General features: G+C 38.7%; 6 protein-coding genes and 1 non-coding gene across 7 annotated transcripts; 5 read left to right on the top strand and 2 right to left on the bottom strand.

The window, feature by feature from the left end:
- Positions 1-149: 149 nt before the first annotated feature.
- IRR1 (cohesin subunit IRR1) lies at positions 150-3,374 on the top strand (the record flags this gene model as incomplete). The annotated part of the gene is made up of 1 exon (XM_037289652.1): positions 150-3,374. The coding sequence occupies one exon, from the start codon at positions 150-152 to the stop codon at positions 3,372-3,374; it is 3,225 nt and encodes a 1,074-aa protein (XP_037145547.1).
- Positions 3,375-3,544: 170 nt separating this feature from the next.
- Positions 3,545-3,946, top strand: EMC5 (Emc5p; the record flags this gene model as incomplete). The annotated part of the gene is made up of 1 exon (XM_037289651.1): positions 3,545-3,946. The coding sequence occupies one exon, from the start codon at positions 3,545-3,547 to the stop codon at positions 3,944-3,946; it is 402 nt and encodes a 133-aa protein (XP_037145546.1).
- Positions 3,947-3,995: 49 nt separating this feature from the next.
- Positions 3,996-4,373, bottom strand: CDC26 (anaphase promoting complex subunit CDC26; the record flags this gene model as incomplete). Its single annotated transcript, XM_037289650.1, has 1 exon — positions 3,996-4,373. The coding sequence occupies one exon, from the start codon at positions 4,371-4,373 to the stop codon at positions 3,996-3,998; it is 378 nt and encodes a 125-aa protein (XP_037145545.1).
- An 834-nt stretch (positions 4,374-5,207) lies between these two features.
- HG535_0Ftrna13K lies at positions 5,208-5,280 on the top strand. The gene has a single exon. It is a non-coding gene; the product is annotated as a tRNA-Lys (tRNA).
- A 577-nt stretch (positions 5,281-5,857) lies between these two features.
- SSM4 (E3 ubiquitin-protein ligase SSM4) lies at positions 5,858-9,772 on the top strand (the record flags this gene model as incomplete). The annotated part of the gene is made up of 1 exon (XM_037289649.1): positions 5,858-9,772. One exon carries the CDS (start codon positions 5,858-5,860, stop codon positions 9,770-9,772), a length of 3,915 nt encoding a protein of 1,304 aa, XP_037145544.1.
- A 141-nt stretch (positions 9,773-9,913) lies between these two features.
- On the bottom strand, positions 9,914-13,201 carry ULP2 (SUMO protease ULP2; the record flags this gene model as incomplete). The annotated part of the gene is made up of 1 exon (XM_037289648.1): positions 9,914-13,201. One exon carries the CDS (start codon positions 13,199-13,201, stop codon positions 9,914-9,916), a length of 3,288 nt encoding a protein of 1,095 aa, XP_037145543.1.
- Positions 13,202-13,744: 543 nt separating this feature from the next.
- TIM44 (protein translocase subunit TIM44) lies at positions 13,745-15,028 on the top strand (the record flags this gene model as incomplete). Its single annotated transcript, XM_037289647.1, has 1 exon — positions 13,745-15,028. The coding sequence occupies one exon, from the start codon at positions 13,745-13,747 to the stop codon at positions 15,026-15,028; it is 1,284 nt and encodes a 427-aa protein (XP_037145542.1).
- Positions 15,029-15,082: the final 54 nt, after the last annotated feature.

Raw genomic sequence — 15,082 nt, 5'->3', positions numbered from 1 at the left:
ATTGTGACGCCTTTCCGTTGCTTATGATTCAAAAAAGGTGACGCGCTAAGGCATCGAAACGCGTAAACTGAAAACAAGAAGCCATTTCAGAAACAAACTTGAGAGGTATGAGCTAAGACGTATTCTGGTTTATAGGTGAGCTCTGGACGATGTCTCAAGTTCGTAGATCAAGCAGGATTCATAGTCGATCTATCGAAGAACGAGACACAGAAGAAGGGCGCGTCGGGGAAGTTCAAACGGATGGTGAAACAACTGTGCAGGGAATCCTGAGTGATGAGAGTGACAACGAAGCTAACGACGACGATTCAGAGTATGAAGAACCATCTCAAAGGAAGAAAAGGAAAATAAACTCCAAGTCCGGGGACAGAGCGGTTAAGAAAGCTAAGAATAGTGCCAATGAACGATCAAATAGGATGAATGTAAAAGCAAATTCACGGAAAGACAAGGAAGAGCTGGAGCGAATTTCGAAAGACTTTGAAGCAACGGAGCTATTTGAGATCTTAGCAACCTCAGAAGACTACTCTGTTGATGAATTATTGAGAGACTGGCTAGGAACCTACATCGAAAACCGAGATCAATTTTTGCAGGAATTCATCAATTTACTTCTTTGTTGTACTGGTGCAATTGCTCGGGTGGAAAATCACGATGTTCATAGCAACGAGTCATCGAATGAAACTATTGGGGAAGTTCAGTTGATGTTTCAAAGACAACATATTCATGAATTTCATCTCTTGATTAGCAAAAAGAATAAAAAAAGATCTAAATATCAACCATTGTATGAGAATTTCGTAGAGTTCATGTCTCGCCTGATGGAATCCGCTAATGAGCTGCAATTGCTATACTGTGAATCTACGGAAGTAGATGGTCTGATATCCACTAGTCCATTGGTGCTTGACTTATTGACGTGGCTTTCTGCTCTATCAGTTTGTAAACTAAGAGCACTAAGATATGTTTCAACATTAACATTGTACCTATTTCAAGATTTCTTAACCGAACATGTTGTGGACCTGGAGAGGAATTATTTATCAAAACTTTCCAAACAGCTGGCTGTGGAACAAAGAAAGAAGCGTTCAAATACTAAAACAATAGAAAAATTGGAATCCGCTATTGAGGAAGTTCAAAGCAGTAAAATGGTTACACAGAATATAATTGATAACATTATAAAAGTTTGCTTTGTTCACAGATTTAAAGATGTCGACGATACACTAAGATGCATGTCAATGATTCATTTATCAACATGGATCAGAAACTATCCTGAGTATTTCCTCAAAGTTACTTTTTTAAAATATTTTGGATGGCTACTAAGTGACTCCTCTGCTGAAGTAAGAATGCATGTCTTAAGGGTTCTGCCACAAATTATAACAAGAGATCATAATAAAGCTGTGGATAACTCAGCTATTCGCCAGTTTTTTGAAAGGTTTAAGGAAAGGTTACTTGAAATAGCATCAAAAGATGAAAATCTTGAAGTCAGAATGAATGCAGTAAATGTACTTATCGAAGTGGTTACATTAGGCTATCTGGAAGAACACGAAAATCTACAAATTACAAGCCTAATATTCGATGATAATCAGATAAAGGTGACTTCATATAGTAAACATTCAAGATTATTAGGTTCGTTGGCAAAATTTTTTTCTCAAGTCGTTATCGAAAGATGTGAAGAATTTACGAAGAATCATGATATTATCGATGAAACTATATATGGCATTCGAGCTGCCTCCGCTATCAAAATAGGTATATTGGCAAGTCTTCTAAATCAATCGCTATTAATCAATTTTCAAAAAGAGGAAGGTCTGGATTCGGAAGCCAAAATTGCTGCACTATATCAAGCGTCTGAGTTTTTGTATCCTTATTTCAGCTCTTTACTGCAAGATCTTTGCCAGCTTCTTAGTTACGATGGAGAGTATGATCATCCAGATTTACTGGACAATAGTGAGAATATTCACGAGAATGATGAGAGCTATTTAAAATTATTGCTACCCAATGACAGCAATAATATAATATTATATGTGACCACGCTGAATGGCCTATGTTGTGGCGGAGTGAATATGAAAAATCAGCCGAAGTTGAAGGTTGCAAAGATCATTTTGCCACAACTGGATATACTTTTCAGCCAATTACCGCTGCATTCCAGTAATGTCCTGTCATCAGTTATGAGAATCTTTAATTTGTTTACTTTCGAAGACTGGATCCAATCAGGCCATGAAAAAAGCATTGTACATATTGCTAAAAGAATTGTACGAGCATTCATCGAGACAAGGCTAAGTTCCAAACCTACTGACACAAAATTCAAAGCGTTCTCTGAAACTATTCAGGTAATCCACAGTATGAATCTGATCGAGTTAGATGAGCTGTGGCTGAATCAGATTACACATCTGAAAATTCAATTGAGTAAATACTTGGATGAGTACATGGCTTTACCAAGAGGGGCAACTAATGTGAATGAAAGAATTGATACACTTTACACAATGTTCATTAACAAGCTCGGCCTTCTGGGAAAAACTTATCCCATTGAATTTGATAATGCATTGCTGAGTAAATTATTAATAGACCATATCTCGAAAATTCCAGACCAAATAAATCAATATGAACAAGATATTATTGAACTGATAAACTTCAAACTATTGACATTGCTTATAACCTGTCAGCTTCAGAAGTGGACAGACATATTTGAAAAGGCTACATCAACCGAAAGCATACCTCATGTCCCCCTTCCAGTGTTGCAATCTATAGCTAAAATTTTAAGTGTGATGAACTCCACTTTACTAGAACTACATGGTAAAGCAGAAATGTCATCTTCTAGATTCCTATTAACGTGGCAACTTGTAAACTCATTCATTGACAATGTTGTTGCGCTTAACGTAATCGAATTACGTCTACCAGAAGTCGCTCGTTCATGGACTCGTGCATTTAAAGAGATATTCCCACCTTATTTGCCAAGTGAGACACAGTTTGTAATTTCGCAAGTCTTTTTGTATCTGGAAAGTCTGTTCGCCAAGGAAATTAACGTTCCTCTAGATAGATTTGCTGAGGAAGAAGTTTATTTTAATGATATCAAAGAAGATGTCTTCGGTGATGAGAGTGAGCGACAACTGTTAGTATTTCTGCTTAAATTGAAGGGCCTATCAAGGTTAGGATTGTTGGGAGATGAAGAGTATTCAAGAATTAAACTGAATAAAGGAAAACTAGGTCCTCTATATGAAAGCATTGTGGATGATACGTTCTTTCAAGAGGGAAAGAAAACTGAAAGACAGTTAAAGAATCATTTGCAACCTGCACAAAAACTGCTGTCAATCAACGAAGAATCCGCGGCAGAAGAGATGTATTCCGATGTTGATATGCTACAGAACGATCCTATCGTTGATTCAGAAATATAAAGCTCTCATATATCGCTACATGATTATTGTATTTATCTAGTGTAACGTAATTTCTAAAATCAAAGGTAAATAAGCGTCGATAGTGCGGAAATCCAAAATCTCGCCGAATAAAACAAATCTGCTCCACTAAAGAAAAAGATCACCTTGGTTCAAAAGCCGTCAACACAAAGATGCGTTTACTTTCAAAGCTATTATTGAGTTTGTCAGTCATTCTTCTGGGTCATTCTGGGTTCTCAAGCCATGAATTTCGTCAATTGTTAAAGAATACATCTCGAGAAATGCCATCATCGATGCTGCGTCACATCCCTGTTGACATACAATATGAAGCCATTGTTGGACTTGTGCTGTTTGTGTTAAGCACATTTCTCTCATTCGAAAAGATAACTTATTATCCGTTACAAGGGGGGAGAGAGCTGTTGCAGCTCAACCAGTATTTGCAGGATATTGACATGAGTAAAGCAAATAACGTAAATAATCTAACTGGAAAAGACCCCTTTGGAGCAATTACCTATACACCAAACTTCATCGATATTCATAAGAAGAGGAAGCATGTTGCCACAGGCGCTCTCTAGATGTGACAAATTGAGGCAATAAGCCTTTATATAAGCGCGAACTAAATAATCATACAACGTCATCTCTATAAAACGGATTTTCCTCTCCATAACGGCCGTTTTCACGATCACGGTCATGATTTCTAATGTGTCTGTTTGACCAACTCAATGAAGCTGTCGGTGGACCTACTTCTATTTGATCCACCTCAGATCTCTTCCCATTTAAGGGACTTATTTGTACGGAATTGTCCTCACTGCTTCCTGGTTCTAGATCCTCTCCTAGAGTCTTGCTAGATGCCGATGTCATGTTGGCAGCTGTACCAGATCGCACTAGGTTTTTCTTTTGTGATTGAATTCTAAGCTGCAGTTTCTCCTCCTCAAGCTCCGCTATTAGGTCTGCAACATCTTCCTGTCCCAACTTTACTGTAGTAGCAGCTCTTCTAAGCATCGTAGAACTAACACTGACAGGCCTTTAATTGATATCTGGCGCTGCTCTCCATGCGTACCATCTTGTTCTCTATATCCGCAAACAATAGTTCGTAACAGGGGATGACGCAGAAATGGTAACTTTTACACTAAACTCAAATTGAAACTACATAAAATGGCAGCCGTCATGCCCCAGTTGCAAGATGTATTTCTGCACCTTCCGCTGTTTCTGAAATAGTAATTATTTATGTTTTAATTCTTCAAGTGTGCCAAGATTCAGGTCATGTCATTGAACCACGAGAGAGTCAGTGGCCCGCAAATATGACGCAGTTCATGCCACTATCTCTATCCACGTTTTGTCGAGATGGGCAATGTAAAGGGTCACTCTATGAGCTGCAGTATTCTGCACCGTTGGTTTATCTATGTGCACTATTGAATTATTTATGTTTTTGTGCTCTTTTTGAAATAGTAGCAGGCCTGTGAAAAAAGTCACAAAACCTTGCCCTAACTTGAAGAAAAATATTAAAACAAGTTCATATCAGTAGCTATTTTCTGCCGCTCATTTGCTCAAGCCTAACAGAGCCTTTTAAAGGTAACACTTATTGTAGAAGCTTCCCACATCAAACAAGTCTTGAATTACATATATTTGTTAGGCACCATGCAGGTAACACACACGCACACAGTAGATGTATAAGACCTCTGTATTGAGTGACTAAACAAGCTCACGGAGTTTGGCCCTAGTATGCCTAATATTGAGAGGAGAAATGCTATGTTTTACAGGAGGGATGTATGAGACCTGATACGAATTCTGAGACATACCAAATGAAAAGAAGAACTCCACCATCAAAAGTACTAAGCCTTGTTGGCGCAATCGGTAGCGCGTGTGACTCTTAATCACAAGGTTAGGGGTTCGAGCCCCCTACAGGGCTTATTTTTATTTTTCTCAACCATTAGTTTTGGAGTCCTTTCCCTCTCAATAGTCGATCAGATGACACATCTTTACCTATTTATCTGCCGTTGCAGGGACTGCCGCTCGTACTTGAATTTGTAAAGGCCGTTCTTGATCTTATATCACTCTGTATAAGTGCCCGCTTACACGAGAAGCGCCAGAGCTCTCTCAATAAAAACCGATTCAAGAGTGCATTGACACACTAACGGCACCGTTGCCATCGTATTTCTACTGTATTTTTTAATCTCGAAGCGTTCAAATAAATTTGTTATATCTCGTAATTACTGACGCTGTGGTTTGTACAGTTTCTTTTACGAGCGATGTGGTTTTTTTTTCCAACGACTTCTGTCTGTGGGCGCGAGCTTGTAACAAAAATAACTGGCGATGACAATCAATTCAAGCTAATACGGATCATTAAAAAACAAGCGATACAGGGATTTGAGAGACCTTGGGTACATTTACGAGCTTGAGAAATTTGAAAAATTTAGACATTTAGAGGATCTGAATTTCAAGGCAGTTCTAGGGCGCAATTATATCTCTTGTTAGATTGTCGAAAGATGGATTCAAGGGCCGAAGAGTTACTCACAGGTATCCAAGGAGATGCTAGTACATACGATGATGTCCCAGCAGGTGCATCATGTCGTATTTGTAGAGGAGAACACACAACAGAGAATCCTCTGTTTCATCCCTGCAAGTGCAAGGGGTCGATCAAATACATACACGAATCATGCTTAATGGAATGGATTGCTTCCAAGAATATTGACATAACTAAATCAGGTACCGTTGTGAATTGTGACATATGTCATTACCCTATCAACTTCAAGACCAAATACGCAGAAAACATGCCAGAGAGGATACCAATGTCATTGCTCTTGAAGAGAAGTTGTATCTCACATTTTTTTCGGTTAAAAGAGATTATTACGATAGTACTGGCTGCTGTCTTGTTCCTGATCGGTGTTCCCTTGACCTGGAATTTTTTTGGTAAACTGTATACTTTTATTCTCGACAGAGAACTACCTTACAGGGATGACTTCCTAAAGAGTATAATATTCGGGTTTAGTTCTGCGCCAATTAAAGAAGACATAGAGTCCAGTAATATACTGCTCCAAATGGTTTTGAATTATAGGTTCTCAATATTGCAGATAATCATGGTAGTTATTTTGCATATTAGTCTCTATTTCCAGTATGACATGATTGTTAGAGAAAGTGTTTTCAGCAAGATGGTGTTTCACAAAATTGGGCCTCAATACACAAAGGAAGAGTTGATTAAGATTCAGTTGAAGGAAAGGTTCCCCATGATGGATGATGAAACGATAGAAAACGTCGCCAAGATTATGAAGGGAAGAGAGGAAATAAGGAATTTAGCGCAGCAGGAGAATAACCATAATAATAACCCAGATAATGCAGACAATGAGGAAGAAAGCGACGATGAACAAGAAAATGCGAATCAGAATGAAGAGCAGCCTGGTACTGAGAATACAAATGCATTTGCTGATGAAGCTGTAAATGAATCGCAACATGAAAGCAATGCTGGTTTGGATTCTAGTTCTATTTTGGCGGAACAAGATTCTGCAACTGAGTCAGAATCTGAAAGTGAGGTTGAAGAGCAAATAGAGGATATTCGACCTCTTGATGCATTTGTACATCACAGGGCACAAAATGAGCTTGATGAGTTATTAGATCAAAACTTACAAGCTGCTGCTGATCATCCAGCTGCAGGTCCAGAACATATTCCTGTACAGCCAGCTGCTCAAGTATTGCCACAAGCTCCGGAACCAATACCAGCCCCTCGGATTGTGGACGAAGAGATCGTCAATGATATTGGAGACGCTAATAATCAAATTCCGCAAGCACCTATAATTATAAATTTGAAATTGAAACTAATGAATGTTATTGCGTATTATATTATTGCTGTGGTATTGATTGCGGTTTATCTATCCGCATCATATCTTCTACCAACTTTCACTGGGTTCGGTTTGTTGAAATGCTATGCTGGATTAGTCAAAATATTACTTAGCGGGCTCTTTCAGCTTTGCTATTTATTGCATTTGCCTCGATTCTATGCAACTTCACTGACAAAAATTCCACAAATGAATGTTCTTGATAGCATGGTAAAGGAAAACATCATTGCATCATGTGTGAAAATTTATCAGTCATATAACACCAATGCCATGAAATCATCAGTAATATTAAGAAGTGTGCCAGCACTGGTATCTTATACCACAACAATTTCACTGATCAACATCTCATCCGAATTAATATGCAAGGGATTTGGCCGCGAGAATGGAATGAAAAATCGTTCTAGAAGATTTATTTTTCAGATTTTGTTCGCTATCAAATGCACTTTTAAAGTATTCATTCTGTTTTTCATTGAATTAGCTGCCTTCCCTGTTTTAACAGGACTTATGCTTGATTTCTCATTGTTTTGTCCTATATTGAGACCTGGCGAAATTTTTTGGGCTCCACGGCTCTGTGAAGACTGGCCACCTTCTATTTTCTTCCTCTATTGGGGTGTCGGAACTTTGTATATGTACTGGTTTGCGAGATATATTGGAATGATTAGGAAGCATATTATCCGTCCAGGTGTTCTCTTTTTTATCAGATCTCCCGATGACCCAAATATTAAAATCTTACATGACAGTTTAATCCACCCTATGAGCATACAGATATCAAGATTATGTTTATCAATGTTCATCTATGCGGTTTTCATAATCGTCGGGTTTGGATTCCATACAAGGTTCTTATTTCCTGTATTGATGAAGTCCAAGATGCTGACCATTCAAAATGGCTTTCTCCATCATTTTGGTGTGGACTCAATGAACCCAAAATGGGAAATTTCTGTTTATCCATGGCCATTTTATATTGCGAAACAAGTGATTGAATCAACTTCAAGTGTCAAATTATACATCAGGAAATACTGGACACGCGTCTTTGATGTATCTTCGAGAAAGCTGAGATTGTCATCATTCATGTTGAACAACGACATTCCTACCGAAAGAGGTTGTATTTTATATAGAAATTGGTTTTACAGGTCTTTCGCGAGAAGAAAGGCACAATGGTCCAATTCAGAACTCTACACTTCACCAAAAACTGCAAGCCGCGCAGCTCAATTGTTTAAGGAAAACAAAGCAGTTCATGCATACTTTATCCCAGATGGGATACTGATGCGTGTCCCTTCTTCTGACATAATATCTAGAACTTATGTCCAAACATTGTTTGTTCCCGTCACGAAAGATGACAAACTGCTAAAACCATTAGATTTACAAGCCATTGAGGAAAAAAACACAAGAAATGCCGGTGAATTTGGCTATTTGGATGAACAAAATACAGAATATGATGGTTACTCCATTGTATACACTCCGCCTAATTTCCGGTCAAGGTACATTCTATTGCTTGTATTTGTATGGCTATTTGCATCTTTACTGGTGCTCACTACTACGTTTGCCTCGCAGTTTACATTCACTTTAATTGCGGCCATACTCGTTTTCCCGGCATACATTTTCGCTTACGTTTTAGCTAACGTTTTCCTGGTCAAATCTCCTTCAAAAAAACATTACGAGGTGTTCTACAATGGTTACATTACTGTGATTAGATCTAATTTTCAACATCTAGACATATTTTTTGTTTGCTTTGGGGCAATAGCGCTCGCTTTGATGCTAGAAAGATATCATCAGCTCTCAATGTCAAGAATCAAACTGGAGGAACATATAGTACCTGTGGCAATTGATGGTGAAGAGTTTGAAGTAGAAAACCTGCACAATGAGCGCGTTGACAATCATAGTGAGAATCAAATTGAAAGTTGGGGCACAATTCTCAAACATGTCTTGAATAGAGATGAAATCAAAGTGGTTCTCTATCTAACCATCATGGTCATCATGGTCTGGCTCAACAGTTTAGGAGTAATCGTGAACATGGAACAATTGTACTTTATACAGGGCTATTTTTTTCACGATACTTTCAAAGGGTACAGAGGCGTGTTCAATGGATTTTGGAATCCCAGCTCACTTCAAACTAATGCGTGTTTCACACTGCTTAGTATCCATTTCATTTACACACAGGGCCTAAATTTTGCTGCAAACAGGAACCGTTCCTTTTTTCCACTTTTTAGGTATTTACTGAAGGAATCTCTTAGAAAATTGAAATTCATGCTGTATACAACTATGCCAATAATAGTCTCCTGGCTGGCCTGCTCTACTTTGGAGTATCTCTTTCATCGAGAAAGGTATACTACTTTTGGGGCTCCTCTGGTATTTTTGTGGCGTTACAGATTAAAATCGGAATTCGATCATATTGAGTGGACTTTTCCGCAACATTTGTGTTACTTATCTGTAACAGCCATTTTGGCTACTTTTGCTATTTCTCACCTGGTCAAATTCGTTAAGAAATGGTTCGGAGATGCCACTCAAAATGTAAAGGATGAAGTATACGCCCAGGGAAGATCCCTTGAAAATTTCACAAATGATAATTTTTGAGCGATTGCCTTATCCCACCACCCAATCGCTTGTATTATTGCATATATGTATATAGACTACCATAACGAGGCCCTATTTGTCATACATTTATACTACTTGACTAAATGCTGTATTTCATGCAATATGTTATATGGAAGTGCATTACCTCACTTCTTTCATATCATCGTCACTATATATTGTCTGGATGTCGTGCTTTGAATCCGCCATTCCAGAAACAAATGATAATCTATCTGATTCTGTAGCAGCAAGGTAAGGCTTGGAAGGTTTCTGTTCGCTATATTTCCATCTGTTCAGGCCTGCGGTACTCTCTTCCGCGTTTCTCAAATCTATTGATTTATTAGGCTCTCCTCCTACATCTCTTTTCACCCGTGTCAAGCTGGATTGGCTCTTGAGAGTTCCAAGAAGGTTAACGTCGTCATCTCGTTCAATACCAGAGAGAATGTACTTCTTTTGGCGACAGGGGGACAACAAAAGGTCAATAGTGGCGGAAACTCTGTCTTCATCCTGGTCTGGTTCTTGTCTTTTCAACGAATTAAGGTCTGAGAGAAGAGGAGATCCACTTTTGGTATCCTTTTGATTTTCATCCATCAAGCAGTCATTCGCTATTAATACTTTTGTAGAGGACAAGCTTTCCGTATCAAATGTTTCGGCCCTTGATTTTAAGGAAGAATCACCGAAGTATGGAGAAGTCGAATCTGAAGCTGTATGTCTACCACCTTTCCTGATCGGAGAGCTCTCCAGGAAATTTCGAGGAGACTCAAGACTGACATTCCCAATGGGCGGCCTTTCAAGACTGTATGATTCGGAGCTTATTGTATCTACTGGCTCTCCCTCCAACGCTCGGATAGTTGATCTCTCGTCAGTAGGTCGTGCTTGAGCAGGAGAAATTTTTTTTGGCTCATCAAGAGAAGATGCAGCAACATCGTTAACCTTCTGAGGACTGTCCGGTAGCTCAGAAGAGCCTTTTGTAAGGTTTTCGTTGCCTCGGCCAGTCTCAGGAATTACTGCTTTCGCGAGTGCCTTCTTATAATCTTCGGTGTCTTCTATAATTTCCAAATCACCATCGTCCTCATTATCACCACTTTGTCCTACTTTTTCAAAGCAATTGGCATATTTTGCAGGATAATTACCGTTTTGTTTCATAATTTTTAATTGTTCGGCATGAAGATCCCAGACAACTTCACGTAAGAATTTCCGAGCCGAATCACGCCTGTTCCTCTCAAAATATTCATTTACAACTTTACCAGAAGACTTACTTCTTGTTTTAGTCGATCTCCAAACCTCAATTGTCTTTCTGGGATTTTCAAAAAATTTCATATTGTTAAGAATAACGTGAACGCCACAATCGCTCATATTTGGTTGTTGTGGTACTGCACAAGTTTTCATCTTTATTAGTGCTTTATCCAATTTAATCTCATACTTATCTTTTGCATATGCTATCAGGAACTCTTTTATGGGATCTATTTCTCGTGTATGTGTTTGTCGGAGGGAATCAAATGTGAGTATGGTTATGATTGGAGTACTCAATGTAACTTCCTCATCTTCTGTTAAACTCACAGCCTTCTTATTTGTATCTGAAGAATTTAATGCATTTTTAATACGGAGAGGGCCCTCACTGTCGTGCTCTCTATAATTATCATTTTCTATACGGTTTTCATTTGAAAGCTTTGTCTTATCGACTTTTCCATCGGAGTTTTGAAAAAACTCTAGTATCAAATCCAGACCTGTAATTATACACCCAAACCAATGAAAGTTCATATTTATTGGCACCACAATATATTTCTTTCTGAATAGATCACTGTTGGCAACCCATTTTTTGACGTTACCGTAGTAGTCGCTTGGGTCACTTACTAGCTTAGTGTAGAAAAATGACGACATCAAATGTATATCTCCCCTAGATATTACATCTTCTTGGATAGATTTCTCGGCATAGAATTTAGTGAAGAAATCCAATATACTATCATTGATCCAGTCATGATTATAAAGACATTTGAAATCTTGATTGGTAATCATATAACTTGCACCATCTGGAAATTTATGAGACAAAGCTGGATCTAGAGTTTCCGGGACTTCAAGATTTTTTTCATTGTCTAAATCCCAGAGAGTGCCTTGCACAAGATTGGGTGTTTCTGATCTTGTCCGTGGGGATTTCCTGAGAGTGGAATAGGATGGGGTACTACCCAACCCTGCATCAACTTTTTCTGTTGGTTTAGAGTAAAAGTTAAGTGGGTTAATGCCTGAAATAGTGTTCTGTTGAGGCCTTCTCGGCGAGGATTCTTCGGAAGAATCCGATAATGTAGGAATCCGTATCTTTTGACCCGATAGAGAGGATGATGGAGATAATTTACCTATCAGTAACCTATTTTGAACACCGAGAGATTGAAATTCTGATTTTTCCCAAAAGTGCCTTTTATTTCTCAATTTTTCGAAAGCCTCATTCGTCGAATTATTAGCCATAATTACTTTATTTTTATATTCCCGTATTGCTATCTCATCCAAAGTTTTGATCAATGACTTTTTGTCATCGACAACTCGGAGTTTGAAGTTATTGATATTCGATAGAATATTCTTTATCTTGTGGATCTTATTGCTCTTCACTGTTGTATTATTACTCCACGCCATTAACTTGGTCTGTACTCTACCAATCTTCAACTTATTATCCATATCTATAAATCGGAACTCCTTAAACACCATCCCTATGCAAGAATAATCTTTGTCAAAAATAACCGACTCGCAATCTTTCCGAAAATCCACCTGAGCATTTTTGATATCGAAATTCCTATGCGTGAAAGTAACTCGCGGTCCACTGGCATCGTTAATAAACTTCAAGAGGCATTGGGATTTCTCCTCAATTTTTTTTCGAACGTCTATAGTGTTCAGCACCCCAGATAAGTTGAATTTCGTCACAACGAGATTCGAATTGTTTTTCCAAATATCAAACGGTGATGAGGATAAGAGACCATTACCAATTTTTACTGTTCTTTTTAATGGTGGGGTGCCTTCTAGAGACTCAAAACCTTCATCTTCTGAATCACCCTGTATAGCTTCCAGCTCATCTTCCTTTGTAAATTCATCATTTTTCACTTCCTGTATGCTGTTTTTTGCGGATGCATGTCTCGTAGTCGCTTGATTCCCGTTCCTGGCAGAATCACTGCTGTTTTGAATACTATCATTTTCCAGATCTGATGGTTGTAGGTCCGCTGATCTATTTGCCAGCGGTAAAAAATCCTCTGCCGAGATATGTTTTAGTTGCTCCACAACCTTGGGAGTCCTCCTATATTCTTTATATCGTTTTGACACAGTGCGATTACCATGGTCATGCTGACCCCTCTCTGTGCCGCCATCAAGAGAGCTTGTCGTATTTGCAACATCTCCCGCAAGTTTATCAATCGGCAAAAACCCGTTAATTTTTCGCCTTTTGCTGGCCATCTATATTCCCAGCTATCGCTGAATATACTGCGCACAGTCCAAAAGGGTTCCCTCTTTACTTTAAGTTTGCAGCTACTTGGTACATCGCTTCCCCTTCCATGTTTTAACAGGACTTCAAATCATCGTAATAAAACCATATCGCAGAATACGAGCGCTTAATTACATTCTCTGTGCGCTATTGATCCTGTCATATACAACTGTGAGCGCTTTGCTACTTGTTTGAATACTCTGAAATGGCTTATAAAATTTTTTGCTAAAGGTTGAGAGTTGTTTGACCGAGTTTAGAAAGTTCCTTGCATCTTACTGTTCAATTTCAATAGTATTTGAGTATTGTGCACTATTTCCAATTTTTTTTTTTTTTGACACACTGAAAATTAGATTTTAGCCAAATGGAAGATTAGTATTTGCAGATTGCCGTTAGGTACAACTCAGCTATCTGATCTAGATTTATAGTGTCTCCATCCTATCAGACTCCGTTCTTCAGGACTTTTTGGTCTTTAACATTTTTGGTTTCAATTTGTAAATTTGAAGATTTGTATTAAGATGCAGGGCAGGGCAATAAGGCAAAATAAGAGTACAATGATCATTTTCGGTCGTGCCATACAAGAGTCCGTACCAGTAGGGGCTTACCGCGTTCCGTTTTCTACGTGCACTAGGTCTCTGCAAGGTCAACGATCTCCCATCGATATATTTCGTGACACTTTTAAAAAGGAATGGAAGAAATCTCAAGAGCTGCAGGATAATATAAGAACATTACAGGATGCCTCTGGAAGACTTGGTGAATCTGAGGCGTATAAGAAGGCCAGAGAAGCGTATGCTAGAGCACAGAAAGGATCCACCATTGTCGGTAAAACGTTGAAAAAGACAGGTGAAACCATGGAAACAATCGCTACGAAGGCATGGGAATCTGATATCGGTAAGAACACCAGAAAAGCAGCCACAGTTGCTGCTAAAAAGATAGATGAAAGCTTCGAGCCAGTGAGACAGACCAAAATTTATAAAGACGTCTCTGAAGTTATTGATGATGGCGACAGTTCTCGTTACGGTGGATTCATCACGAAGGAACAAAGAAGACTCAAACGTGAACGTGACTTAGCCTCTGGTAAGAGAACTAGAGCAGTCAAAAGTAATGAAGATGCGGGAACCGCTCTAGTCGCAACCAACATTGAAGCCAAAGAATCATTTGGAAAGAGAGTTGAAGATTTCAAGGAAAAGACTTTACTCGGACGTGCAATTCAACGTCTGAAAAGCGCATTTTGGGACGAGAGCGGCAATCCATTCATTGTATTTTTGCGTAAGATAACAGGAAAGATTGGTGGATTTTTTGCTGAAACTGAAGCTGCTCGTGTCCTTGGTCAATTTAAACTTATGGATTCAACTTTCAATAATGAAGGCTTCACCCAACATCTGAGGAACTATATCATACCCGAAGTTTTAGAAGCTTATGTTAAAGGGGATCAGAAAATTTTGAAAAAATGGTTCAGCGAGGCACCATTCAATGTCTACTCTGCTCAACAAAAGGTCTTTAGAGATCAGCAGCTCTTTGCCGATGGTCGTATTTTAGATATCAGAGGTGTTGAAATTGTCAGCGCAAAGATGTTGCCCCCTCAAGATTTACCGGTATTAGTCGTTGGTTGCAGAGCACAAGAAATTCATTTATACAGAAAGGCAAAAACAGGAGAGGTTGCCGCTGGCCATGAATCAAATATTTTGATGAGTTCCTATGCTATGGTTTTCACAAGAGACCCTGAACAAATCGATGATGAAGAGACTGAAGGATGGAAAATTTTGGAGTTTGTCCGTGGTGGATCAAGGCAATTCACCTGAGTCGAGTTGCAAATAATCTGCTACTCCGGAGAAATGAAATAGAGAAGTAAGAAA

Source organism: Zygotorulaspora mrakii, chromosome 6 (assembly GCF_013402915.1).
Source record: "Zygotorulaspora mrakii chromosome 6, complete sequence".
Lineage (NCBI taxonomy): Eukaryota > Fungi > Ascomycota > Saccharomycetes > Saccharomycetales > Saccharomycetaceae > Zygotorulaspora > Zygotorulaspora mrakii.
This window is presented reverse-complemented; position numbering and strand designations above follow the sequence as displayed.